The sequence below is a fragment of the Microtus pennsylvanicus genome, chromosome 3, assembly GCF_037038515.1.
Source record: "Microtus pennsylvanicus isolate mMicPen1 chromosome 3, mMicPen1.hap1, whole genome shotgun sequence".
In the NCBI taxonomy this organism is placed as follows: domain Eukaryota; kingdom Metazoa; phylum Chordata; class Mammalia; order Rodentia; family Cricetidae; genus Microtus; species Microtus pennsylvanicus.
Genome location: NC_134581.1, coordinates 35,029,254 through 35,055,358, shown reverse-complemented (window position 1 = coordinate 35,055,358; position 26,105 = coordinate 35,029,254). Strand labels below are relative to the sequence as shown.

Sequence of the window (26,105 nt, the reverse complement as noted above, 5' to 3'; positions counted from 1 at the left end):
ATGGAGCCAGACACAGTGGGAATAACAACACCAACCCAAGCAGTATACACTTCTAATATATCCATTTCTAGAAAACAAAAGTTTAGAAACACAAAAATACTACTGTTTCAATTTTAGATAGTATATGGCTATTTGAACTTTTAAACTGCACTGTGGAGAATTTCTGTGTCTTTCAAGGTGTAATCCGATCAGCGAAAGCCATTCTGAGCGTTTCCAACCATATTTCTATCACAATTGTTGATAATCAGAATGCACAGGCAACAATAACAGCCCAGATTAAAACCACCACAGAAAACGCCCCAAGATCCCCAGGCCTGTATGACTCACTCACCTCCCCACGCAGTGGCTCCCCCAGCAGCTGCTGGTGCTACAGGCGCTGCTGCACCCCCAGCCGCTCCAGAGAAGTCTGGCTGAAGATCAAGGAGGTCGCTGGATGGCTTAGCAGCACTGGAAAGGAAGCAGGACTTCACAATCAGACACTGAAACATTGTAATGCAAAGTGTCTTACAACAAGACCTATGCAGACAGTATCAAAGACTTGTGTGGGCTGCACAAAGGCTTGGAAAATCACCTTTGTCAAAGGAACAGATGGGCAACACAAAGATTTTTGTAAAGGACTTTGAGGGACAGGTGGTCTCTGTCACTCCTCAACTCTGCCATTATAGCAAAACACAATACAGAAGAAAAGCCAATCACTATGCTCCATCTCAATAAAATTTTATTTGTGAAAATAATAAGCTGGGTAAAATACCACAGGGAATTGGAACTCAAAACTTTGAGATTATCTTTTTTTTCTATTTTTTAAATGTAGAAAAAATTGTCTTAAGAATTCATAAACTACATGCTATTAAAATAACAGTTTATTTTTCCCTAAATTAGATGATAATACATTAAGTTTGCCTTTCAGTGCCCTATATTACTTTGAGTAAGCTTTTCAAAATGTATCCACTGGTGAAAATTCCAAATAGAATTCTATGTTTTGTTGATTAAAGGATGGGCTCAAAATCCCTAATGTCCTGGAATCTTATTCAAAATGCGAACTTCCAGACTAATGCTATTGTTTACTTCATCAGAACCTTTATTTTAACACGACTCTCCTATGATTCTCGGCTACATTATATCTGAGGCGCACTGACTACAGGCTAGAAGCCCTCAGAGCCCCAAGCTCCCCATCTGCCTTCATCTTTATTTACCCTTTTACATGGTAGATGCCCGCTCAATATTCAACTGAAGAGAGGAATCCGCCATATTTGCACCCCTGAAGGCATTGCTTAGTTCCGAAGTCTGCTTCAGTAATAGACTTAAACACAATTAGAATAAATAACAAAAATGGGAAATGTTTTATTAGTAAAACTTTAATCAGGAGGCATGTGTGGAGTCCAGGGTTTGTCTCTAGCAACACACAAATAAGATTATAGCACTTGGCTTTGCCAGGCATGTAAGAGGCAGAAGTAAGCAAGTATAGCACGCAGTAAATACAGAAGCAGTAAGCAGATTCGTTGCTGCTTAAAACTGATGTCTCTCAAAAAAAACTGAAGTCTCTAACTAGCGTGCATTCATTTAGAGTCACACACACTCTAAAGCGAGGCTAGAATCCTCTCACAGTGAGAGAAGGAGGTGACCCAAAATTGTTATCTGTGGAAGCCCTTATGTGTTGGTGACTTATTTCAGGCAGTTCTGAGACTCAGTCATCCCTGTTTCCCCCAGCACACAGCAGCCACATGTACCTGGTCTTTTCCTACCACCTTAGCTGACTTCCTTCCATGGCCAAGCAATCAGCCTGCACCTGCGAGGTTGACTCATCTGACAGGGTTTCATTACAAAGCCCAGTGTGGCCCCTAACTGGTTATGTAGTCCAGACTGGCTTTGAACTCATGATCTAACTGCCTCGGTTTTCTGAGTACTAGGACTACACGTTTGTACAACCACACTGTTAATGGTTCTGGAGCACTCTGAAACACCTTTTAAGTTTCTCACAGGAGGAGTTGATTTTTATTAGATACTCTGCATAGCATCCAACCTCTGAAGGACCGGCACTATATGAGTCTTCCAGAAGCTTCCCTCAATTTATGAGTGACAGCATTGGTCTTCCCAAGGATTGAAGGGATACAGGCTTAAAGTCACTCTAAGAACTTACCTTACCCTGCAAAAGGAACCCCCAGTCACACAGTATCAGGACTGGATTTCACCTGGCTAAACCATGTGGCATCAATACAGTACACAAAATACAACAAAAATCAAATCAAAATATTAATGACCTGTTGTCTACATACTCATGAACTGACCTGACTGGGACGGCCGCAGATGCTGTTGCAAATAAGTCAACCGGTGGGGAGGTGTCGATGGTTTTAGCTGGTGTAGAGTTAGGCGATGTAACAGTTGTGACTGGAGAAGACTGCAAGTGGAGAGCACAGCACAGGTCAACAGAGGTGCATCGGAATCCCACTGAGCAACGGGCCACTCCCCTGGCCCGTAAACCCACGCCATTCCGAGCATAATCACTATGGGCCAAACACACCTCGAGATAAAACAGCTACATGTAACTATATAAACCAGTTGGCCTAACTTCTAGTTGTGTATTTAAAATCAAGATAAATGTATGTACTGAACTTAAACTTATTAGGAAACTAGCTGTCAGAGATGGCCAATGGTGACAGCAGCTATAAAGCCAATATTTCTGTCTCTCAATCTAAATGTACTTCATGTGAAATCTCAGATAACTTCAACATCTGGACGTTTAACATTTAAATACTTCATAGCTGGCAGGGAATAATTCACATTTAAGATTCAAGTCACTGACAATGTGAGGATATCGCCTGTACCTCATCATATTGTGAAATAAAATCTAAACCTTTGGGCTGAGAAGATGGCTCAGTTGGTAACGGACTTGCTGTGCAAACACGGGGACCTGAGTTCTGTCCCCCAGCACCTATACAAAAAGCCAGGTGCTGTATGTAGTATGTGTGTGTAACCCCACAGAGGTCACAGGTCAGAGACAGGCAGAGCTCTGGATCCCACAGACCAACCAGTTTAGACAGATCCATGAGCTCTGGGCTCAGTGAGAGAGCTTCTCTCAAAAGGTAAAGTGGACCTAGAATGAAGGAGCTACCTGATGTCAACCCCTAGCTTCCAAACACACATGCACACACATGAACAGGTCACACATATACAGCAATTCTTCCGTTTATTTGTTTTCAAGACAGGGTTTTTCTGTGTAGCCCTAGCTGCCCTGGAACTCACTCTGTAGACCAGGATGGCCTCAAACTCACAGAGATCCGACTGCCTCTGCAACCCAAGTGTTAGGAATAAAGGCATGTGCCACTACTGCCTGGCAACACACAAACAAATCTTGTCTCCTATAAGTTTTATAGAGATGTTAATATTTTATGTATTAGAAAGTTAAAAATTTTGTGATCATACTAATCTAGTACCTATAAATTCCACAAATAAAATGCATGAATATTAGGATCAAACAGAAGCTCTGCCACCTTATTTCAAATACAGCAGAGCTAAAGGAATCTTTTTAATTTTTTTTAAATTTTTACTTTATGTGCATTGGTGTTTTGCCTGTATGTATGTCTGTTTCAGGGTGTTGGATTCCCTGGAACAAGAGTTACAGACAGTTGTGAGCTGGCATGTGGGTGCTGGGAATTGAACCCAGGTCCTCTGGGAGAGCAGCCAGTGTTTCTAACCACTGAGTCATCTTCCAGCCCTAAAGAAAGCTTTAAAATGTCACAAAAAATCACTTTGAAACAAAGGATAGATAAGGAAGTTATGGGAGATCTTTCCATTTTCTGGTGTCTTCCAGTTTTTTTCTTCAAAGACTTAAAGTTCTTGTCATACAGGTCTTGTCTGGTTAGTTACCCCAAAATATTTATATTTGTGGCTATTGTGAAGGGTGATGATTCTCTGATTTCTGTCATATCATCTCCAAATAGTGAAAGTCTGACTTCTTCCTTTCCAATTTGTATCCCCTTGATCTCCAAGGCTTCCCAATGGAACACAAAAGTTCATCAATGGAATCAGGAAACACTAGCTACACAGCTAATGGCATATTATCCATGCTGGACACTAACTGCTCTTAAAAAAGGAAAAAAAATAATACTTCAATTTTTAACTAATACTCGTAAATAAACTTAGAAAAAGTGACGGTCTATAAAGTAGCAGGGAGAATGTAAAGACACCACATATACTACTAATGCGGATACAGAAATGAAGGTGAACAAAGGCCCGTGACAAAGGCTGTGTAACAGGAACCTCTAGTGTAACGTGGGAGCTCAGAAAACACAACACCAATGAACATCATCATTATGCAAAACAAAAATCAGAAAATTTTCATTGGGCAAGAATGTCAAAAAAGACCATCCTAAAGTAAGCCCTGATTTGGCCACACTAAGGAGTCATAAGATGGACATTTTCACACAGCTTTGTTTCTGGCTCAGAAAAATTGAAAAGATTTCTGCTTAAATTTTTTTTTCAGGCCCTGTGAGCATTTAAATAGCCAGTCAGGCACAGACAGAGCATCTGCCATTTGGGAGTCTCTGGCACAGTCATAATGACATCCCTGAATATCTGTAATGGCAGCAATTACATAATGGAGATGTGTCACAAAAAAAAAGGCACATCTATTACACCTCTGCCTAAAATACCCAGTGGCAGACGTGAACTACAGGCCCGGGAGAGTACGTGCTCCTGTCAGGGAGAACCCTGCCATTGCCCTTTGACGGCTCAGAATGGGTGGGGGGCGGCTGAAGGAACTATTATGATTACTCTAACAGCCATGCTTGGGGCAAAGACACCTACTAACATTTTTTTCTGTATCATGAAAATACAGATAACACCCTGTTCCTGATCCATACAGAGATTTATGATGTGTGAAAAGAATTTCCAATTAGCAAAACATTATACAGATACATATGGCTTTGGCTGCCACAGAAGTATGAGAAAAACCCACCTATTTAAGAACTCAGGTTCTAAGAGAAAGCAGAATCACTTGTAAATATAACTTAATCTTTTCTCAAAAAATATAAATCAAGTGATCCATCAGTCTTATTCCTAGCTGCACACCCAAAATAAATTGAAGGCGGAGTCTCAAACAGATATTTCTTTTTATACATATTTCTTAAGGTTTTTTAAAATTTATTTTTCTTTATGTGTATTGTGAGTTCCTAATTGTCCACAAAAGTACCACGAGCATGCAGTTCCTACAGAGGCCAGAACAGGGCATCAGATTCCCCTGCACCTGGAATCACTGGAGGTTGCGAGCCACTCAGTGTGGGTGTTGGGAACTGGGCCTGGTTCCTCTGCAAGAGCAGTGATTGCTCATAACTACTAAGCCATCTGACCAGCCCTTCAACTAGACACTTCACAGAATAGTTCATAATCTTTGTCGTCTGTCATACTGAAAATCTGGACGTAACTCAAATACCTATTGGAGGAAAAATGAACAAAACGGTGTGTGTGTGTGTGTGTGTGTGTGTGTGTGTGTGTGTGTGTGTGTGTGTGTAACAGAAAGGTTTATTCAACCTTAAAAAGAAAATCTTGGCCTTTGAGGCTAGGCTGAGCCCTGGAGACACATTAAGTAAAATAAATGAATTACGAAAGGCCAGACTGTCTGGATCCACTCAGATGAGGTATATTTGCAAATGTAGAAAGAACGGTAGCCTACAGGGGCTGAGGTCAGGAGGCAGGGGGCATTTCTGTTTCACGCCTCTGGACTTTGATGTTAGGACGATGAGAAAGGCCTGAGAGTGTGGTGTGCTTGCTGTGTCGCAGAATGAGCACACTTGGTGCTTTGAGCTTTACACGGAACGAAGCAGCATGTAAAAAGAAGACACCCGAGAAACAACCCAACTTACCTTACTTAATGGAGAGGGAGCACCAGATCTAAAAGAAATACAAGAAGATGAAATGTGAACGTGCTGAGGATGTCTGCAGAAGCAGCAAGTTTGGCAACGTGCCGTTCGGCGCCAGGGCTGTTTTCATGGCGCTCTCATAGCCACAGAGGAGCCCACACCACTGTCTTTTACTCAGTCAAGTCCTTGTCTCAGTGTTTCCATTGACTTAATATCTATCAATGGACATTCTTAAATTTAAAATGAGTTTTTCTTGATTCATTGTTGTTTATGTCCACCAAAAATCACTGTTAGAATTTCAACTTCAAAAAGATCCTCAAGCCTTGTAAAAAGGCGCATTAAAAATGAATACCTATTAATTATTTCAAAACTTAGACAGCTCAAGAAGAAAATCATTCATTGCAATTCATTTAACTTCAACTCTTATGCATAAAGAAGGAACCTTAGAGAAAAAAGACAAGGTCCCCTGTGAGCCGCGTGAGTGAACCAGACTCAACATACATGACTACACGCCTGTAGCTTGTATGTGTTATTTTCATGCCTGTAAAGAAAACTCTTTAGGAAAAGTATTTCCATATGTTTGTCATAACTAGTGGGAGTGTGACAGAGAAGAGCAACCTGGATAATTATTTCTGAGGAAATATGAAGGAACGGGACAGTCTTCAAAGGGAACACTGACTCTAGCACGCACTAGACAGTCACACTTTAGAAACATGTGCCTGAACAGCTCACCCTTCCCTAACATGGGGTGGCATGAAATGAATAATAAGGAAAGAATGAAGGCAAAGCAAACTTTAATAAGAAGCTGCAGCCAGGGTCAGCTGTAATGGCTTTCGTTCAGGAGCAGATACCAAAGTTAGTAACTGGGATTTTGTCCAATCCTATGCAAATTCCACCTATTTACAGACACTCTGTGCCAGCTACTACTATCTTATGCGTGCCTATAACTTCCCATTTGAAAGGCTCCAGTGAAGTGAAGACATTCGGTGTTTTTGCATCTACAGAAAAATGGATTTAGGAACCTACAAATCTAGTACACCATTAAGGTTGAAATATCATGAATTTTTGGCTAAACTATTTTCCCACATCATTTTCCTTCATACATTTTCAAAAGGAAGGAAATTAGATATATCATAAAAACATTAAACAAAAAAATGAAAATGAAAACTTAATAAAAATAATGTTTACTTGGCAAAATAAAAGCAAAGAAAGAAACCACAAACACTCTTTGACACGGTCACTTTCTGAGAAGAAGTGACTTTTTCTCTCAGTCGAGTTTCACAAGCCAATTCTTCCTGGTACTGATATGATGAGTTACTGGGTATAATAGGCAAGAACTCCTGAAATATTCGCCAGCCAATACACAGATAGTGGGACCGGCTTCTACTCCACAATAAGCCTATGTAATAAAACTGATAGAACACTGCCCTCTGCTGTTAAAGAACTCAACCTCAAGATGCGTGAAAGAATTGTAACCGGTGTGATAACCCTTCACGAAACACCCTAGGAACACTCTTACTAGTGCCTGTGGCTATCCCATGGACTAAACAGATGAGCGAGAATGGACTGCCTCTCCCTGAGTGGTCAGGACACCCGCTGATCACACTTCAACTGCCTCTCATCTCCATCTTCATCGCTGGGGGCTAACTAAAAAGAACACATCCTGCCGTTGTATTACCTGAACACTTTATACAATATCTAGCATTTTGGGTGGTATTAAATTGAAAATTCAAGTAAGAATGTATTTATGTACTCATTTCATAGTCACCAATGAAGCAAAAGTCTTAAGAAACTGTCTTTGGCCTGATGAGAGAGCTCAGTGTAACACTGCTTTCTGCCAAAGATGATGGCCTGAGTCTGACTTTTGGACTCATGTGGTGGATAGAGTCAGGTCCCATAAGAGGACCTCTGCCCCTACACACACACACACACACACACACACACACACACACACACACACGAATAAACAAATAAGAAATAAGATGTAACTAAATTATCTTATTTGGAATTAAGCTGACAACATGAGTGACCTCTGTTCCCATTGGCCCTATCTGGCCTTTGCTATGACATATTCAGAGGTGTTTCGATGGGGCCATTAATAACTTACTGAAATCTACACCAAGGCTGTCTGCTACCCAGAGCTTGTCCCTGGTCCACATTCAACCCTGCTCTAAAGAAAACACACATGGGATGGGCATGTGTTCTTTTCCCATAGGTCATAAACAGTTGCTTTTGGAGAATATTTTGCCTGATATTCCATCCTACTGCACCACTGACACTTAAAAGAGAGGAAATGCTACCAATTTTTGAGTACAGACAACAGCATTTACTATAAACTAATATTCACTTTTATAATTTCATGCATGGTGTGTCCTAGTTGGAATTTTGTCAACAACACCAGATAGAATTATCTTGGAAGAGGGAGCTCCACTGTGAAAAGGCCTCCATCAAAATGGCCTGCAGACAAGTCTATAGGGCATCTTCTTGACTGATGATAGATGTGGAAGTATCGAGTCTACTGTGGGTGGTGCCATCTCTGGGCATGGGGTCCTAGATGGTATAAGAAAGCAGACTGGGCAGTAAGCAGCGTTCATGCAGTCTGTTTCAGTTCCTGCCTGCACGTCCCTGTCCTGACTGATTTTCTTGCCTTGACTCCCCTCACTAACTGACTGTAAGCTATAAGGTGAAATAAACCCTTTCCTCCTTAAGCTGCCTTGGCTGTGGTGCTCATCATAGCGATGGAAACTTAACCAGGACTTAGAGAAATCTACTGCATAGTAGATTGTTGAGAAAACTAAGGCACTACTGATAATTTTAAAGGAGAATGAATGGCCTATACTGTATATCTAAGAAAATAATCCTAAAATTGCTACAAACAGGCCTACAGACTTTTTTTTATGAACACAGAAAATGTCGACGCTTCTTTTAAAGATGGAAATAGCAAGTTCTCAAGAGAAGAACCTTTGTTATTTACTTCATCCCCAACAATAATTTCTATGTAGTGTTGAACATGAATGTTATCCACAAAAATACAGGGATATAAGAGCCTATCAATATCTTGCAAACAATTTTAATTACACAAGATATATTGGGTTTCCTACATGCTCAGTTCAACACTTAGTTTAGTATGCCACAATAGAAATAAAATCAAATTCAGTTTTCTGTGCTATGGAATCATAAAGGAGAGAATACACAAAGTTATGCCATACAGTATTCCACATTATTTAATGCCTGTCAGTGGACATGGTACTAAAAGTGAAAGGCATTCGTGTCTAATCTAGCAGTCTTTTTGTTTTGTTTTGTTTTCAAGACAGGGTTTCTTTGTAGTCCTGGAACTTGCTCTTGAACTCAGAGATATGCTTGCCTCTGCCTCTGGAGTGCTGGGACTAAAGGTGTCTGCCACCTCACCTGGCTTAGGCTTATCACAGCAGACATTTGCAATGGCATATACATACACAAGGGGTTAGAAGAGTTTTGTATCGCTATGGGATGGCAAAAAAAATAACCTCAAACAAGCAATCTATGCTCCTTGTAAAATTGCCTTGGCTTTCTACAGTGTACTGGAAGACAATCTTTCACTTACTTATTAAATGAAATAATGAAATATCTTTCCTAAAAGACAGTTACTTAAATACCTAAGAGGTACTGTTAATTATGATCCAACAAGACTCAAAGGAAGCAAAACCATTCTTTCCAGACACCTTAGGAGAAAAAAAATTACATAACAGAAACATAGGTGCAGAAGATGGACACTAATCAATTTTCAAATTTTCAGATACCAAATATAGAATAATACGTGGTTTTGGTTACCAAATGCAAAGGCACTTAGCACAGTACTCACCCTTCACTTAAGTTCCCATGGAAGCACAAATACACAAAGGAGAAATGAGTTAACTATTATACCTTGTTCTTTCTTAAAACCAGATCAAGAAAAGACTGGTTAAAATGTGTTTTCAGCCAATTACTGAAAGGAATCTGGCAAGCATAAAGTGATTTTAAAGAAGCAAGAAAAGTTATTCTAAGCTGAATGAGTTTGACTATGAACTACATATGGAGTTTAGTTCCTATTTCTAAAAATGCCTATGGGTAAATTTTCCTCAAATTGGCCACACAGAGGCAAGTTCAGAGTCAAAGGCAGGCTTAAGAGGCTGTAGTTGGGGGGAAAAGGCTCTGGTGTAGGCTGCACTGGACATTTCAGTAAGAAACATAGTGAGGTCGGCAGTGCTGCCTGAGAGAGCAAAGGCTTGAGAGCAGCTGCAGTACACATAAGGCACTCAATAGGGACAGACAGACTGAGGGAACATGCATAGGCAAGGTCCTTCAGCCACTGGAGCAGGGACAGTTCTCAACTCTCTGCACCCATTTGTCTAAGTCCCAGTCAACTCATCTGGCTTCCCAACTATCCCAACAGAGAATGGCCCAGTGTATTGTAACGTGGTGGTCTCACACCAACATCTGTCAACCACAGTTACACTGGACCGCAGCCTGGACTAAAAACAACCAGAGAGGTCTTGTCATCCATCACTGAGGCTATGTGGACGAATATGCCCAAAAAACTTACCTACTGAAAAGTTAAAACTATACCAGACACTATGTACAAAACCATATTAAAATAATTTGGCAGGAAAAACACAGCTGATGAAATAATTGGCAAAATATGTGACATCAAGACATAAGCCTAGGCTCTGAGAGGATGCCCAGGGAGGGATCACAGAAGAGTTAAATATTCACAGCTCTGTCATTGGCAAAAATAAAAACACACAGACAAGCCCAAATCTATGGCCAGCCGTTAGCCGTGCAACAACTAATTCCTGAGCTATCAGATGAGCCAAGTGAATGCCACCTGAAGTTAGGACCACTAATGTCAGACTGCAAGCTGACTGTGGAGCGGGGCCTGCTTTCATTGTTCCCATAATAAAGTGTAAAACAGTCCCTGGCATCTAGAACCAAAATTCTCTTGGAATTACCCATGTGGATAAAAAGCCACAATACAGGGAAGCTCGTGCCTAAGGAAGGAAGGCTTCATATATAGGCGGGGTTGCAGAGGGTCTTCCCAGGAGGCCCAGGATCTACACCAGGAGACAGGCAGGGCCAAGGCTGAATAAATACAGTGGGAACAAGGAATGAAGGCTGGAAAGGAGCAGGCTTTGTGCATAGACAAGTCTGATGTCCATTACAGAGGTGGGGAAGACAGGAGCCTGGGCATTATTTTGTACACAATGAAGAAAGCAGCCAAAAACTAAGTACCCAAGCAGGAAGTCCTCAGAACCAGCAAAACTGCATGAATCATCACCTGCCTGCTGCTCCTGCTACCGAACGGTGATTCTAGAGTAAAGCATCAGCAGCATGGTGTGCCTGACGCTCAAGGAAGCGTGGCCCTGAAAACCACACTCGAAGGCTTCTCTTTTCTCACACTGCAGTTGGGAATGCCTCGGTACTCAAGGACGCTTGTGAAATTCTGCTTGTTCTAGTCACAGCCAACCACAACAGCCTTAGTTTTCAAGAGTGACTTCCAAGGGCAGGTCCAGCCAACCTGCTGTCAGCCACTGATTACTGGGCTGCATCAGTGCAGACAGGCTGAGGTCAGGTGTCACCTGATAGAAGAGGATGGGTAGGGTGCCCGAGGGAACCCTGGAGACTGGCAGCTAAGCACACCCTGAAGCTGCACTGGAGGAGGTGTCCCCCTAGGAACTCTCATTCTCATAAAGAACCACTTGGTGTTTTTCATCTTATTTACAATATACAAGCAATGCATACTTGTTTCCAGGTTTCTTTCCTTCTAAGGTATTTAGATGCTGTTCAAGGGTCTCCATAAGACTGCTGGGAGCCTACAATAAGAAATAAAAATAAATGTCTGTGTTGTTCTCTTTCAAAGCAAGCACACTTTAACATCACTGTAACCATGTATGGTGGAGGCCTATGTAAGCATCTTCACATCTGTGTGAGATGATTTCATCCCAGGTCCTTTGATATTTAGGTATTTAAATTCTGTGGTATCTCAGATAGGTCCACCTTAAATAGACTTACCTCCACTGCATACTCAATGACATTACCACAGGGTTTCAGTGAAGGGTGTTTACTGGATGGGTGTTTACTGTTACTGCTTAGGTGGACTAAGATCGAGTTTACTACCACTTCACACAGAACCATAGAGAAAGGTACTTATTTACACCCAAATCCAAAACATATGTGCCCAATATAAATTTATAGAAATTTGAAAATACATTAAAAATTCATTTATGCATGCCTGGTTGAAATATGAGGAAATATGATTACCACATTTTTAAAAGAGGGTTAAGTGGCAAAAAGAATATAACTTTAATACAGAGTGGCAATTAAGATTTTCTAATTATTTAGGTATTTAACATATATATATATATATATATATATATTGAAGTAACCAGCAAATAGAATAGTGTATATCAACAGATTTGATATATTTCAATCCTTAAAAATTCTTTGTGTTTCTATAAATCAAATTTCAGACAATAAAAATGGTATTTCATTGCACATTCAAAGGGAGAGATAATGATTTCTACAAATATTTGCCCAATCTAGTCTTCAAGCATTAGAAATTGAATATATACTTTTTCTTTTAGTGCAAACTAGAAAAAAAGCAGTATGATAAAATACCTGCCTACAACTATTGGTATAACCTGATGTTTGTTTTTCAACGGGAAATTAAATTTGAAGAAATTTGTACTAACCATGCTAACTGCTAAAGCACAAAAAAGTTGGCAAGAAATTCACATAATTCTTTATTCTAATATACTTAATAACTAAATCAGATTCTTATTAAAATTTTTTAATTTTCAAGGTTTAGGTATTTAATATTAATTTTCATTTTTATAAGAAACTCAATTTTTTAACATTTATGTGATTATTATATGTAATTATATGATTATAAATGCAAATTAAGTGTAAAATCATAACTATATCTAAAAGTATGTAAATAAACATATTGACTTGATTTAAATTACAAAAGTGGGACAGAAATGGATGCCCATATCAACATTGTCAAACAAACTTAGATTTCAGAGTGAAAAGCCGTCAAGGAACCTAGAAGGTTCTAAGATGATGCAAGATGGAATTTCAAAGACAGTTCAGGTGAAGACAGATTTATTCAACAACATCCAGCAAAGTCCACTGAGAATAAATAATTTTGTAAGTTTAAAAAAATGAATTTTTAACATGGTTTATGGAAATTTTCTTCTATACATTAGATTATATATTTTAAGGAAATGCTCATTAAATAAATATGCATTGGAACTTTAAGCAGAAAATATAACCGAGCTAAACCTTCTTAGATAAACTTCTATCTGGTAACTTCACATTCTTTTCAACTATTGGTGTTAATGATGACAGTGAAGATGGACCAAAGCGGCCTAAGAACAAACTCCATTTTTCTTTATTCTCATATAAATTACGTTGGGAAACAAGTCCCGGAATCTCTCTTTATCGTAAGACCCGTGTCCTCTACATGTGAAATGAAATGTAAACACAGTATGATTCTTTCGCTAAGTGCAAATTAAGAAGTTTATATAGGAAAAGCAAACACTATTAATTTAAAACGCAGAACAAAACACTGCTAGCAAAGACTCCATAGGACCCACAGTCTCCGGCCTGTTAGTATGGAGATTAAAACAAAACATCAGAAAGACAGATTATAACTTCATTCATGAGGACATTTCTGTTCCTCAGCCCTTCTTTTTGGAGACAGGATCTTACTATGGAACCTGGCTGGCCTCGAACTCAGAGAGATTTCCCTTCTTCTGCCTCTTGAGTACTTGGACTGCAGGTGTGTGCCACCAGGTCTGGTGGGAAAATTTTTAATAACTGAAAAAGCTGAATGCTGAAGTAGAGATCACAACAGCTGAGACGTGTCAGGATGATGCCCAAGCCGACTTGCTCCAGGGAGTTACTCTACATATAATTAAGCTTGAGCCTATTATCCTAGGGATTTTCAAAGTGCCTTAACGTTTATATTTCTCATAAGGACATGTGATCCAAGAGAAGCTCTTCTCTGGAAAAAAAAAGTCCTTTGATAGGAATGTCCAGGAGCACATGATGCATGCCCTTTTCCCTGCTGGTGGAGGACCAACTCCTCACACAGTAGGCACCGCATAAAAATGGCCTCCTCTGGGAGGGCGGGTGGCGTCCTGAACCTCCAATCAGGCAAACTTTCAGAATGCCTCTGCCACAGTAACAGAAACTTAAGGGAACACTGAGAGTCGGTAGCATCTTTACTTTCTCATTTCAGAAAAAATGGCCAAGTGAACAGGTCAACGAACAGGAACTGGCTCGTGACAGCTGACAGGTAACAGCAAATGTGTCAGAGCATCACCAATGGCATACGCTATAAAATGAGACTTCTCTCTGCCAGCAGTTTTCAGGTCAACCAAAACTCTGGGCACCAAACCCTAAGAGTTTCTTCATACACGGAGTTTAAAATTTGGGCACACACTCCAAAGAGAAAATGCTATTGTGAGAATTATTGGTTGAAATAAATTCATTCAAGATAATATGAATCATAAATAGATTCATCTCGGCATCTTCCATGATGCCCAGAGTTTAAAATAAAAACCATTCATCTGCCATTTATATGCTTTACGTAGTAAAACATGAAAACCAAGTTTAAAAATACATAAAGGTAATTCACATCTGGATTAGATCTCAGAAACCACTCTAAGTGCTGAGGAGAAATATTCCAGTTGGGAGATCATACTCTCTTCTCCTTCAAATCACTACCTTAAGTGTCTTTTGGAAATGTAACTGATGGTCACGAATCATCTAAATGTGTTGATGCTTCATGCACACTCATGTTTACTGTTCGCCACTAAAGTGGAGAATGTGTGTTAAGTCCCTTTGCTCCCCCTTTTTTTTGAGAAGTTTTAATTCCCTTTTATTCTAAGTTCAAAAGGAAGTCAGCTCACCATCATTTCTTCAACTTAATTCCTATTTACTTTGCAAAGGAAAAATTGGTTTTTCTCCAATAGAGTCTCCCTGGGTACATCAACCTCATGCCCAGCAGTAGATGCCAACACAAGATGACCCCAGTGGTTATTTTTGTAGACTTTCTGTCTTATATTGCTTTGCTTGGGCATTTTTTTGTTGTTTTACTGGCCTTTTGCTTATATATTGTGGCTTCCAATTTTGTTTTTGCATTTTTGTTTTTTTTTTTAATTTGGTGTGTGTATGTGTTTGTGTTTTTTCTTTCTTTATTCTGGTTTGTTTGCCTGCCCGTTTTCTAAAAATACAGAGAGAAAGAAGATATGAATTTGGGTGGGTGAGGAGGGTGGACATATCTAGGAGTTAGGGGAGGGGAAACTGATAAGAAATATTGTATGAAAAAATTAATTTCATTAAAAAAAAGAAAAAATAATTCATGTCGAGTGAGTTTGTTCATGAGGTCAACACACAGAGGTCAGAAGAGGATGCTGGATCCCTTGGGGTTGGAGTTATAGGCCCTGTGAGCCCCTTGACTTGGGTCTGGGAAAGAACTCGGTCCTCTGCAAGAGTGGCCGGCACTCTTAACCCAGGCCACCCCTTCAGCCCTTATATAATTCTTTCCAGAAAGACATTTTTGTTGACTCTGTGGCTAGATGAAGTAGCTCTAGAAGCTATGAAGGAGCCTGGCAGTGATGAGACCTTCATTTAAAAGGAGCTAATGGAGTCACACCGACCTTGTACCGCAGATTCATCTCTAGATTAATCCTGATTTAACACTCTCTACAGGTTTTCACTTCAGAAAGTCTCATATTTCAGCTTGAACCTGTCTGTCCTGTTGGGGGACTGGGAGGTCCTAAATCTGTAGCTCAGTGTGAGATCCCCCTTAGCCTGCAGAAGGGGCTCTAAAAGATAATTTATGGAGATGTGTATGTGGCTCACAATCACCAGGAAAACACAATCAACCTACTAATTAAGAAATTCCAGAAGCATGCAGCACTCTCCTGTTTAAATTTAAATGTGCATAAAGTTCAGCTAGAGGAGTTTTTAATGGGGTGGTAATTTATACTGGTATTTATGCTGCTCTTAGCAATAAGGAAAACAGGACAGAACATTCTGGATTCTAATGACTCTATTATAGACTACCTTAGGCTCAGGAGAGGAGTCAAGTTGGCTTTCCAAGTTCTGACACATATACTGTACAACTCTAAATGTGTCTGCAGACTTCTTGAGCAATTACATAAGTTGCAATGAATACTATGGTATCATTAAAAATAAAACCCAAGGATGGGCCCCTTCTTTCAATGATCTGCTATCATTTTCAAAATTGAAAACCAACAGAGGTATTTATATAGTCCCTTGGCTCTCTCATAGTGTCTAGACTGCCCAAAAGGAGACAGCGAGGGCTTGTTCTTACCTGTCAGGCTCCCCTGAACTAAATAGCTAGTTTGTATTTATCCCACAGTGAGGGTTATGTATAGTGTAAAAGAAAACTTGCCATTTCTAAAAACTCTTCATTGAACTAAACATGTAATGCCCATCTTTTATAACATGTATTATTCATCTGGAATAGCTAGGAAAAAAATGCAATGTAGTTTTTTGCTATAAATGAAAAAATGAAAGCATCAATTTTCTTATGATGTTACAAAGTAAATCTACTTCAACAAAAATATTCTTAAAAACATAATTCATGCATATTTAATATTTACCCATGCTCAAAAATATCAGCACCTTATTTAGGTATACACTTCAATAGCTAACACTAAAAGGAGCAGAAATTTTTTAACTAATATTTCATTTATGCATGGGTTCTGTCTCCCCTTAACTAAAGAATATACTGCCATTATGTTCTGAATTATTCAATGAGCTTAATTTGTAAGAATTACTGATACTTTATAGTTTAGTAATATAAAAAGAGAAAGCCTTCATCTTCAACTGTCCTCATTTCCAGTAAAAAGTAGTATTTACATATTATTTTAAATATGCAAATATTTCAAGAAATTATAAAGTTGGCAAATTAATAATAGATAACATGATATTATTTAAAAGTGGGGAATAGGACTAGAGAGATGGTTCAGTGTTAAGAGCACTTGCTGATCTTGTAGAAGACCCTGGTTCAGTCCCTAGCACATGGTGACTCACAGTTGACTCTAGCTCCAATTTCAAGGCATCTGACCCCCTCTTCTGGCCTCTGTAGACTCCTGCACGTATGTGCATGTGGTGCACATGTGCAGGCTCCATACATACACACAAGTAATTAAAACAACCTTTCAAACCAAGAGGGGGTTTCATTCTTTTCTATATAATGACTAAGATAAAAAAGATACAACATTCACGTGACTCATGACCAGTGTGTGTTGCGGGATGTTTGAGCAAACTGTGTAAAGATGTCTCAGTGATTTACCTTGCCTGCCTAAGGCACCTGATTGGTTTAATAAAGAGCTGAATGGCAGATAGCTAGGCAGGAGCGATTAGGCAGCACTTCTGGGCAGAGAGAGGAACTCAGGAAGAATGCAGGTGCCTGAGAGAGCTGTCAGAGAGACACGAGGGGAGTCGGGCATACAGAATGAAGGAGAAATGAAAAGCCACGTGGCAGAATGTAGATGAATAGAAACAGGTTAATCTGAGTTGTAAGAGCTGGTTGGTAACAAGCCTAAGCTAAGGCCAAGCTTTTGTAATTAATCTGGGTGCTGGTGGTTACCCCCCAAAAGAACCCCCACAATACTGCTTCTAGTAAAAGGCACGTGTGAGGCTGAAATTTACCATCACAGGGTGTTAGAACCACACCCGCTCCTGTCAATTATACTGAAGACCATTTTCAACTTGGCATCTGCTCTTTCTGGGAGCCGTACACGTGATAGCTGATGTGACTGGTAAGGAGGCCCAGACCTCACTGTCATTTTAAAACTGGGCCCAGAAAAAAATCATGCCTCTATTGGCACCACTGAGAGCATTTATACAGGAAGTCCTCATCTTCGTAGGGGCGCGAGGGGAAATGCAAAACCTGGACATGCACCCTCAGACCAGGTGCATGCAGAGAACAAGGACAGCAAAGAACGGCCACGTGCTCTGAAGGCCAGAAGTCACTTCTGAGACCCCGAGCCCTGTCACAGACACAGTCACTGCTCTCACTGGTTCACGCCATGAAGCAATGAGCCCAACTAGGATGTTCCCTTGCCCTTAAAGAAGCGACAGCTGACGGGCAGGGAAATCTTCCTTTTCTCCCCAGAAATAATCAGTAATTAGAAAAAAATTAGTAAGGTTGAATAATTTCTGAGAAAACTGGCTTGCTTAAATTCAAAATCTATGGCCGGGCGGTGGTGGCGCTCGCCTTTAATCCCAGCACTCGGGAGGCAGAGGCAGGCGGATCTCTGTGAGTTCGAGACCAGCCTGGTCTACAGGACAGGCTCCAAAACCACAGAGAAACCCTGTCTCGAAAAACCAAAAAAAAAAAATTCAAAATCTATGAAATATTTACAAAGTATGCCCATTTGTGGCAACCTATTACTTATCAATGTCTTGTCTACAGGTAGGCCCTCCAGACACTTACCTGCGTGAGATCCGGAATGTCACCTTTGTCTATACCAACTTGCTGTGGATTAAAAAAAAACAAATAAAATTACTAATTGGGGTTTTTTATGACTTTTTGGCATTTAATGTAAAATCACTCTTGGATTTGTTAAAACTACAGCCTATTCTTGGTGTAAATCAGTTACTACTCTGAGTATCAAGCTTACTTTAAGCATAGTCTCCCACTCAATATAATAAGGTAATAAACTCATTAATATAGTTAAACTAACTCTTAGTTATAACAAGTTTATAGAATTTTACTAGAATACAAAAATATGAAAACATCCTGAGGCGTGAATGTTAAATGTACCCTGTATGTTTTACAGAAGCCAAGAAATTATGAAACCATTCAAACCAAATTTAAATAATTCTGTCCACGGAGTCCTTGGGGAATGGTTATTTTAGGTTATTTTATTTTAATCTTTTGCTCAGGGAATAGCTTCCATCCTCTTTCACAGACAGAATCACTTTGCCAATTTCTTAGACAGTCTTCCAGAGCAGCAGTTCTCAACCTGTGGGTCTTGACCCCTCGTGGGGGGGGTCACATATCAGATATTTATACATGATTAGTAACAGTTTCAAAATTTCAGTTATGAAGTGGCTATGAAATAACTTAATGGTTATGGGTGACCACAACATAAGGAACTGTATTAAAGGATCACAGCATTAAGAAGGTTGAAAACCACTTTTCTAGAGTTTATATAGAATCAAGGAAATTTGAAATATTAAGTATTTCATTTTCCTCCACCAATAGCAGCATATAAGGTATACTAGGCTTAATTTTTCTTTTCACCCAGTCCCAGACTAAACACCCTAGGGAACTTGCACACAGAACGGCCATTCCAAAGCAGCAGCAGAGCTAGGCTTAGGATTTTACACCTTCACCGTCGATCATATCTTCATTCACGTATCCAACACACACACACATACACACTGACACATACACACACACACACACTCACACACACACACACTCACACGCACACACTCACACACACACTCACACATACACACACACATGCAGGCATGCACGCACGCACACACACACTCACACATACACACACTCACACACACACACACTGACTGGCTTTATATTCTCCTTAATGACTCATGTGTCCCCTTGCCTGCACTCTTCCCTTCTCTGTCATCTAATGTCACCTTCTCTTACACTATATACCGACACTTAGAACTGTTCATGTATTCATACATGTGTATGTAATACAGGCTGGATTCACACAGTCTCTTTTCTTTCTCAGTTCGGGTCACCTCACTTAATATTGTATTTTCCAAGTCTGCCCACCTTCCTACAATTTCATGATTTCATTTTCTCTGCACTTTTCTATTTTGTATTGTACTTAATTGTTCATTAAGCTTAGGGGTGTGTCCATGTTAGCGTAGAGAATGTCCTGCTTTTCAGAAGCACTGCACAGAACTTCCTTGTCTCATAATTTACTTAATGGATCATTTAGTAACTAATATTAAAGTTTCTTCTGATTCTTAGACTATAACTTTATAATTGATTTTGTTTATAGTTTACTATGTAATTTATTTATTAATAAAATTGGGGCTCAAATAAATTAAGTAGGTTGAAGAGCCTAACACATAGTGAGTTTTCTGTTCTTCAAGCAATTTCTATCAGAAGGCTGGGGACTTTCGTGTATGCTGGACAGCTCAGTTATACTTTCTAAGCAGCCAATATGCATTCTTAGTTTATTGCTTAGCATCTGTGGTACCAGAAATCTAACACAGGGCCTCACCCAAACCACACTGCACTCTATTGCTGAGGTACACTCAGCTGCAGTTACATCTTAAAATGGTGTTATGAAAGCCTTCCTTAGACTCCTCAGGAAAATGGTTCTAACTACAGATTAGCCATCAAGGAGGAGCTCATGTGATGTATGAGTGCTGCTGGGGACACACCTAAGGTCTGGACATGTACTGAAAATTTTCTGTATTGACTGATCATAACCAAATCATTCTATACTATCTTCAGTGTATTCAAACAGTATGGAACACTACTTAAACATAAAAGAAAATGAAAATTATTATAGTTATCCCAACGAACTTCAGGTGCTTATTCTAGTAAAATACTTTTATAGAATTAGGGTCCATTCCGTAAAAAGTCTTATAAATGTTCACAAAATACATTTATTATTCCATTTTTAGAGACAGACTCTTAGACTGACACCTTCTCTATGTATCTCTTCTTCACTGGCATTTTAACATGAGGCACAAAGGGACACAAACTTACATAAACAACAAGAATCTGCATCAGCAATTCTTTTCTCCTGAAGTTCTTGGGGCCCATTTCGTTTGGTGTTTTAGAAAATATGTGCACACACTGCACACTGTCCAGTGTCCTTTAGGGAGGTATGTGCACACACTGCACACTGTCCAGTGTCCTTTAGGGAGGTATGTGGACACACTGCACACTGTCCAGTGTCCTTCAGGGAGGTATGTGCAGACACTGCACACTGTCCAGTGTCCTTCAGGGAGGTATGTGCACACACTGCACACTGTCCAGTGTCGTTCAGGGAGGTATGTGCACACACTGCACACTGTCCAGTGTCGTTCAGGGAGGTATGTGCACACACTGCACACTGTCCTGTGTCGTTTAGGGAGGTATGTGCACACACTGCACACTGTCCAGTGCCCTGTAGGGAGGTATGTGCAGACACTGCACACTGTCCAGTGTCGTTCAGGGAGGTATGTGCACACACTGCACACTGTCCAGTGTCCTTTAGGGAGGTATGTGCACACACTGCACACTGTCCAGTGTCGTTCAGGGAGGTATGTGCAGACACTGCACACTGTCCAGTGTCCTTTAGGGAGGTATGTGGACACACTGCACACTGTCCAGTGTCCTTCAGGGAGGTATGTGCACACACTGCACACTGTCCAGTGTCGTTTAGGGAGGTATGTGCACACACTGCACACTGTCCAGTGTCGTTCAGGGAGGTATGTGCAGACACTGCACACTGTCCAAGTGGGAAATGAAGCAATCTTCTGCTCAGAGTGCCTGGACATAAATGATCTTTTCACAGAAAGAATTGAGCAATTTTTACTAGATTAAACTGATAATTGTGGCTAAACCAAGGTGGAAAAATCATACAAAATATAAACAAATAATATCTGTTTATCAAGAAAATGCAGACAGAATAATAATAATAAAGAAGTACAGGCATGTCATGAATGTCCCATGTCCATAGCATTATAGGCTTCTCTGTCAAACCTGGAGCCTCTCACACTGCATCCCAGGCTCTCTCTATGAGTCAGTCAGTCAACATGTGAGACAAAACCCACTGGCCATCCCACAGGGGGCTACATTAGCATCATCACTTCCAGTATTAGCACAAGTTAAGCCCTCGATTTCACAAGAGAAAAACCAAACAAACAAACCAAAACTCCAATTTATAATCTCAGCAACACTGTGTTTTGCAGTTATGAGTAAATGTAATACATATCCTTAAGAAACAATGTGTAATCTCCATAAAATTTATATTTTAGCATTTTCATTATGACTAAGTCATTGACAGGGTAAGGGAGATCAGGACTCATGATTTATACTTCATAAACAATAGGTAGATTTTTTTTCTAAAGCCTAATATAGGTTTCAAAATACAGCACTTTCTTACAATAAAACAACAACAAAATGGTCATGAGATGGCATGGGGGCCTGGGCCAACCTGTAGACCAGCAATGATCTCATAGCCCCTGAAAATTTTGTTTGACTGCATCTGAGTGGGAGGCAGGAGTGCAGAACACTGCTCTGACTGACAGGTGGGGGAGGCGACTCTAAGCTGACCTCTCATCCTCATATATCCTGGACACGTGCTAGATGTCTTATCCACCCAGACATGATGCTGCGTACTAGTTCCGACTACCTTAGCAACCAAGTCTGGACCACTTACCTCTGCGACCTTGAGAAATTCGGACACTCGCGTCATTCTAGTTAGAAATCGTTTGTAAATTTCTAGTGCGTCTTTACATTGTCCTTTCTTCATCTCAAAAAACTTTTCTACAAGAGATAAGTGATAAGCAATTTGAAAAGAGTATCCTGTTTTACTCTTAAGCATTCATTCCTTAAAGCTTAAGGCCTGAATCAAAGCATAGGCAGGTACACGTTAAAATCGGACCGAGAGAAGCAGAGTGGCTGAAGAAAGGCTTACGGCCATCATCTGTCTCCCACAAAGCAATTTCAGCAACAAAGGAACGGAGTGGGGAGCATAGAGGAACCAGCACAACAGGTTAACTCATGATCCCCATGCTTCTGGATTTGTTTTTAAAACCATTCCTAATGATAACCTCAACTCAAAGCTATGGCTGCATCCACAGCATCCTTATTCTTTTGTTTCTCTTCTCTCTTCTCTTCTTGTTACCCACTCTCTCTTTTGGATGCTGGAGACTGAAGCCATGCCAGGAGAGAGCTCTAGACTGGGTGACATACCAGTCCTAAGGTTATTATTTTCTTACTTACTCACACAAAGCAATAATCCATACATTATATACCTATAATTTATTAAATCTTCCAGAACTGAAGAATTCCTTATAATTCTACTCATGTCAGTTGATGTGTACACTGATCACAAATTATTTCTGTCAAATATTACAGTGTGTTTTACAAAGTCATTTGGCTCACCAAACCTTTCAGGACTTTCTGCTTTGTGAGCCTAATCTTTTTCTTAACTTTACTGGCAGACAGCAATCATCTTGTTACTCTCTTTTGGCGTTACCCCCCCGTCCCCAGTCTAGAACTAAGTCATTAGGGTTCTTTGTTTTGATTACAGTATGGCAATGTCTTTTTTATATATGTTTAAAAGAAAACCATAACTTTCTCAGAGTCTTTGCCAGGCATTTGCCATTTCATTCTGCCCATAATTACCAGTGGACACTGCAAATGGCAATGCAGCAAGCAGCCTTCTACAGTAGATATGAGCAACAGCTAGCCTGACAGTCGCTTGACAAGTGCGTCACTTTAAATCTGTATATGGCTAACGTCATGCTACTTCTCAGTTCTCTCACATGAGCATTCTTCATGTCATTCAGCTTGTAATTTGACTACCTCCAAAGTATTTTTAGTTTTCCTAAGAAAAGTTTGAAAAATATAATTAGGTGAAGAACTAATTACCTAGGATAACTACTCATTACCTTCTGGTGGTAGTCTTTAGTAATTCTACTTTTAACACAGACCTTAAATGTAGTGCATTTAAGTCAAGCCAAAGGCTCAAGAAAACAAAGATTGTTTTCTTCATGCCATGATTTGACAAGATCAGTCCTATTTTATTTATTTATTTATTTTATTATTATTATCTTGTCAATGGTCCCCACCCATGCTGATGGTCATGTAAACAAGCCTGGTCAAACCCAGTGGATCATAAAAAAAAAAAGACATCAAATCTATTGGAAAGAAGAGGGGAGGGATCCATGGGGGTATTATGAAATCATCAAGAATAAATTAAAGATGTTCAGAGGTCAAATCTGAACATCATTTCTTATCTACCCTAGCCTGTTTTCTATTGCTACTGAGAGCATCATGCTGTTACAATGGGAGAAACCTTTCGTACTGTAAAAAAATGGAAAATTGGGATTTATTCTGAAAATTATACTTTTTTCTGTATTCCCTTTACTCCAGATCATTTTGTTCAAATTTCTTAAATTACTTCTCTTTACTGACATCTAACTTATTTCTTCCTATCTGATCTTCAGAAGCTCCATGAGAAAAGAAGTCCAATTGAGAAATATCAATTTTCCCTTTGAATTAATACATCAACAGTGAAGCAATTTTCTTTGTCTCGTGCATTTTTCTGTTTTTTTTTTCTCTTGGTAAGTAGGGATTCAATAACAAAAGGCCTTCAGTCACTCTCTCTCCAGGCTACAATCCATAGCCGTTCCTCTAATAGTGTACTAGTAATGACAGAGAAAGGCCACACAGAGTGTTCTACTGCTGGAGCAAATCTATGAGGCTTCGTCATCCCCTGGAGTCACAGGAAGCGTCCAGAGAAAATCCCGTTTATTTGGAAGGAACCTTTTTCCTTCCCCACTGAAGATAACATGTTTTTCAGTATCTGAGATGATCAAAGTTGACAGCTGCAAAACTGTGATACAATGTTTCAGGATCGACTTTGGGACAGATTCCCACCTAGACTATAACTAGGCCCTTAGTCAGAGAAAGACGTCTCACTTGGATGTCAGAGTTCCACTGTGATAATCAGTTCAAGTTTTGTAGCGCCTGTCCCAGCTAGTTCTTATGTCAAGATAACACTAACCACAGTCATCTGAGAGGAGGGAACCTTCCTTAAGAAAATGGCTCCATAAAATCAACCTGTATATGTTTCGGCTGTAGGCAAGCCTGTAGGGCATTTTCTTAATTAGTGATTGATGTGGGAGGGCTCAGTCCGTTATGGGTGGGGTCACCTGTGGGTGGGCGGTTCTGGGGTCTGTAAGGAAGCAGGCTGAGCAAGACACAGTGTATCAAACAGGTAAGCGGCACTCCTCCATCGCATCTGCCTCAGGCAGCTCCTGTCATCTCGTCTCCTATTTGAGTTCCTGCCCTGACCACCTTTAAGGAAGAGCAGTGATATGGACCTGTAAGGGAAATAAACCTTTTCCTCCCCAACCTGCTTTTGGTCATGGTGTTTCATCAGAGCATTGGAAACCTGGACTAAGAGAGCATCCAAACTGTTTCCAATTTCCACACAAAGTATGGTCATGAAGTCTTTGATTTCAACCAATACACATTTTCATAAGGTTGACTCTTATAAGCAAAACACATACTTGCCTCAAAACAATCAGGATCCCTGTTTTGTGTGCCTATCTGCTAGTTAGACTGTTACTTGAAGTGGAGAAATTCAGGCCACGCTGATGAAGGCCACATAGCCGAACAAAGGGGACGCTTGGGCCACTTCCCCAAAGCCCTTAATACAAAACAGTTCAATGGTCCTGAAACTTTTTCCTCTCCTAATTTAGCCAGCAAGCCAGTGTTATCAAATTATTAAAATGACTCAAATAAGCTATTATTTTAATCTAAACAGAAAATGCCTTCTTGATACCATCTATGTATGAAATCAACACACAGTAAAGTAAAACAGCAGCTGTCAGGGCAACAGTGGGAGGAATTACACGGCTGAACTTGTCTGACGGCTAAGTGAACTGCAGGTACCAAATCCATTGCTCTTGATGAAGAAGTAAGAATAAGGCTAAGTAAGGGAGGATAAGAAAGAATCAATAAGATGTCATTCCTGACAGGCTGCAGAGCCCAGGAAGATGACAATAAAGAGAACTGGGCTTGCAGGTTGAAAAGATGGATGGCTGAAAGAAAAAAGAGAACTAGGAGCAAAGAGCTGAAGAGTTCAGTTTCAGTGACTGTGCAGGGTCAGGGAAGAATCCAGCATCTGGGTTTATGGAGCTACACATAGTAACAGCTGCAACTGACATTCACAGGAATGGTCAGAATAGACAGAATCCATTTGTGGCTCGTAAGCCCTAGGAAAAAGCTCACATCTGTGAGTAAGAGTGACCTGTAAGAAATTAATAGGAAAATCTGTAAATCTGCTTTAACAATGATAACATCTCTCACCTGAAATGAAAGTTTATTTGGTTTTGACTTTATATTTAGGACAAGAATCTGACCCAAAGAAGGCAAACATCTCCCCGTCCTCCCAAAACGATGTGCTTGATGTGACCGGCCCCACCCAGACTCGGCTCTGCACACCAACTGAGCTAGAAGATAACCCT

The 26,105-nt window shown here is 40.1% G+C and overlaps 1 protein-coding gene across 18 annotated transcripts in view; it reads right to left on the bottom strand.

Annotated features, from left to right (window-relative positions):
• Snap91 (synaptosome associated protein 91) overlaps positions 1 to 26,105 on the bottom strand; it is a 110,808-nt gene that overhangs the window by 33,646 nt on the left and 51,057 nt on the right. For 10 of the 18 annotated variants that reach the window (XR_012909975.1, XR_012909978.1, XR_012909981.1 and 7 more), the window contains exons 8-13: positions 22,283 to 22,389; positions 18,352 to 18,393; positions 11,613 to 11,683; positions 5,859 to 5,886; positions 2,286 to 2,395; positions 324 to 447 (exon numbers count right to left, since the gene is read on the bottom strand). Coding sequence is in view for 8 of the 18 variants with exons in the window: in XM_075965062.1 (XP_075821177.1) it covers positions 332 to 447; positions 2,286 to 2,395; positions 5,859 to 5,886; positions 11,613 to 11,683; positions 18,352 to 18,393; positions 22,283 to 22,389 (474 nt within the window). In the remaining 10 variants the exon portion in view is untranslated. The remainder of the gene's footprint in view (positions 1 to 323; positions 448 to 2,285; positions 2,396 to 5,858; positions 5,887 to 11,612; positions 11,684 to 18,351; positions 18,394 to 22,282; positions 22,390 to 26,105) is intronic. The other 8 variants (XM_075965062.1, XM_075965061.1, XM_075965067.1 and 5 more) reach the window with 1 other exon arrangement.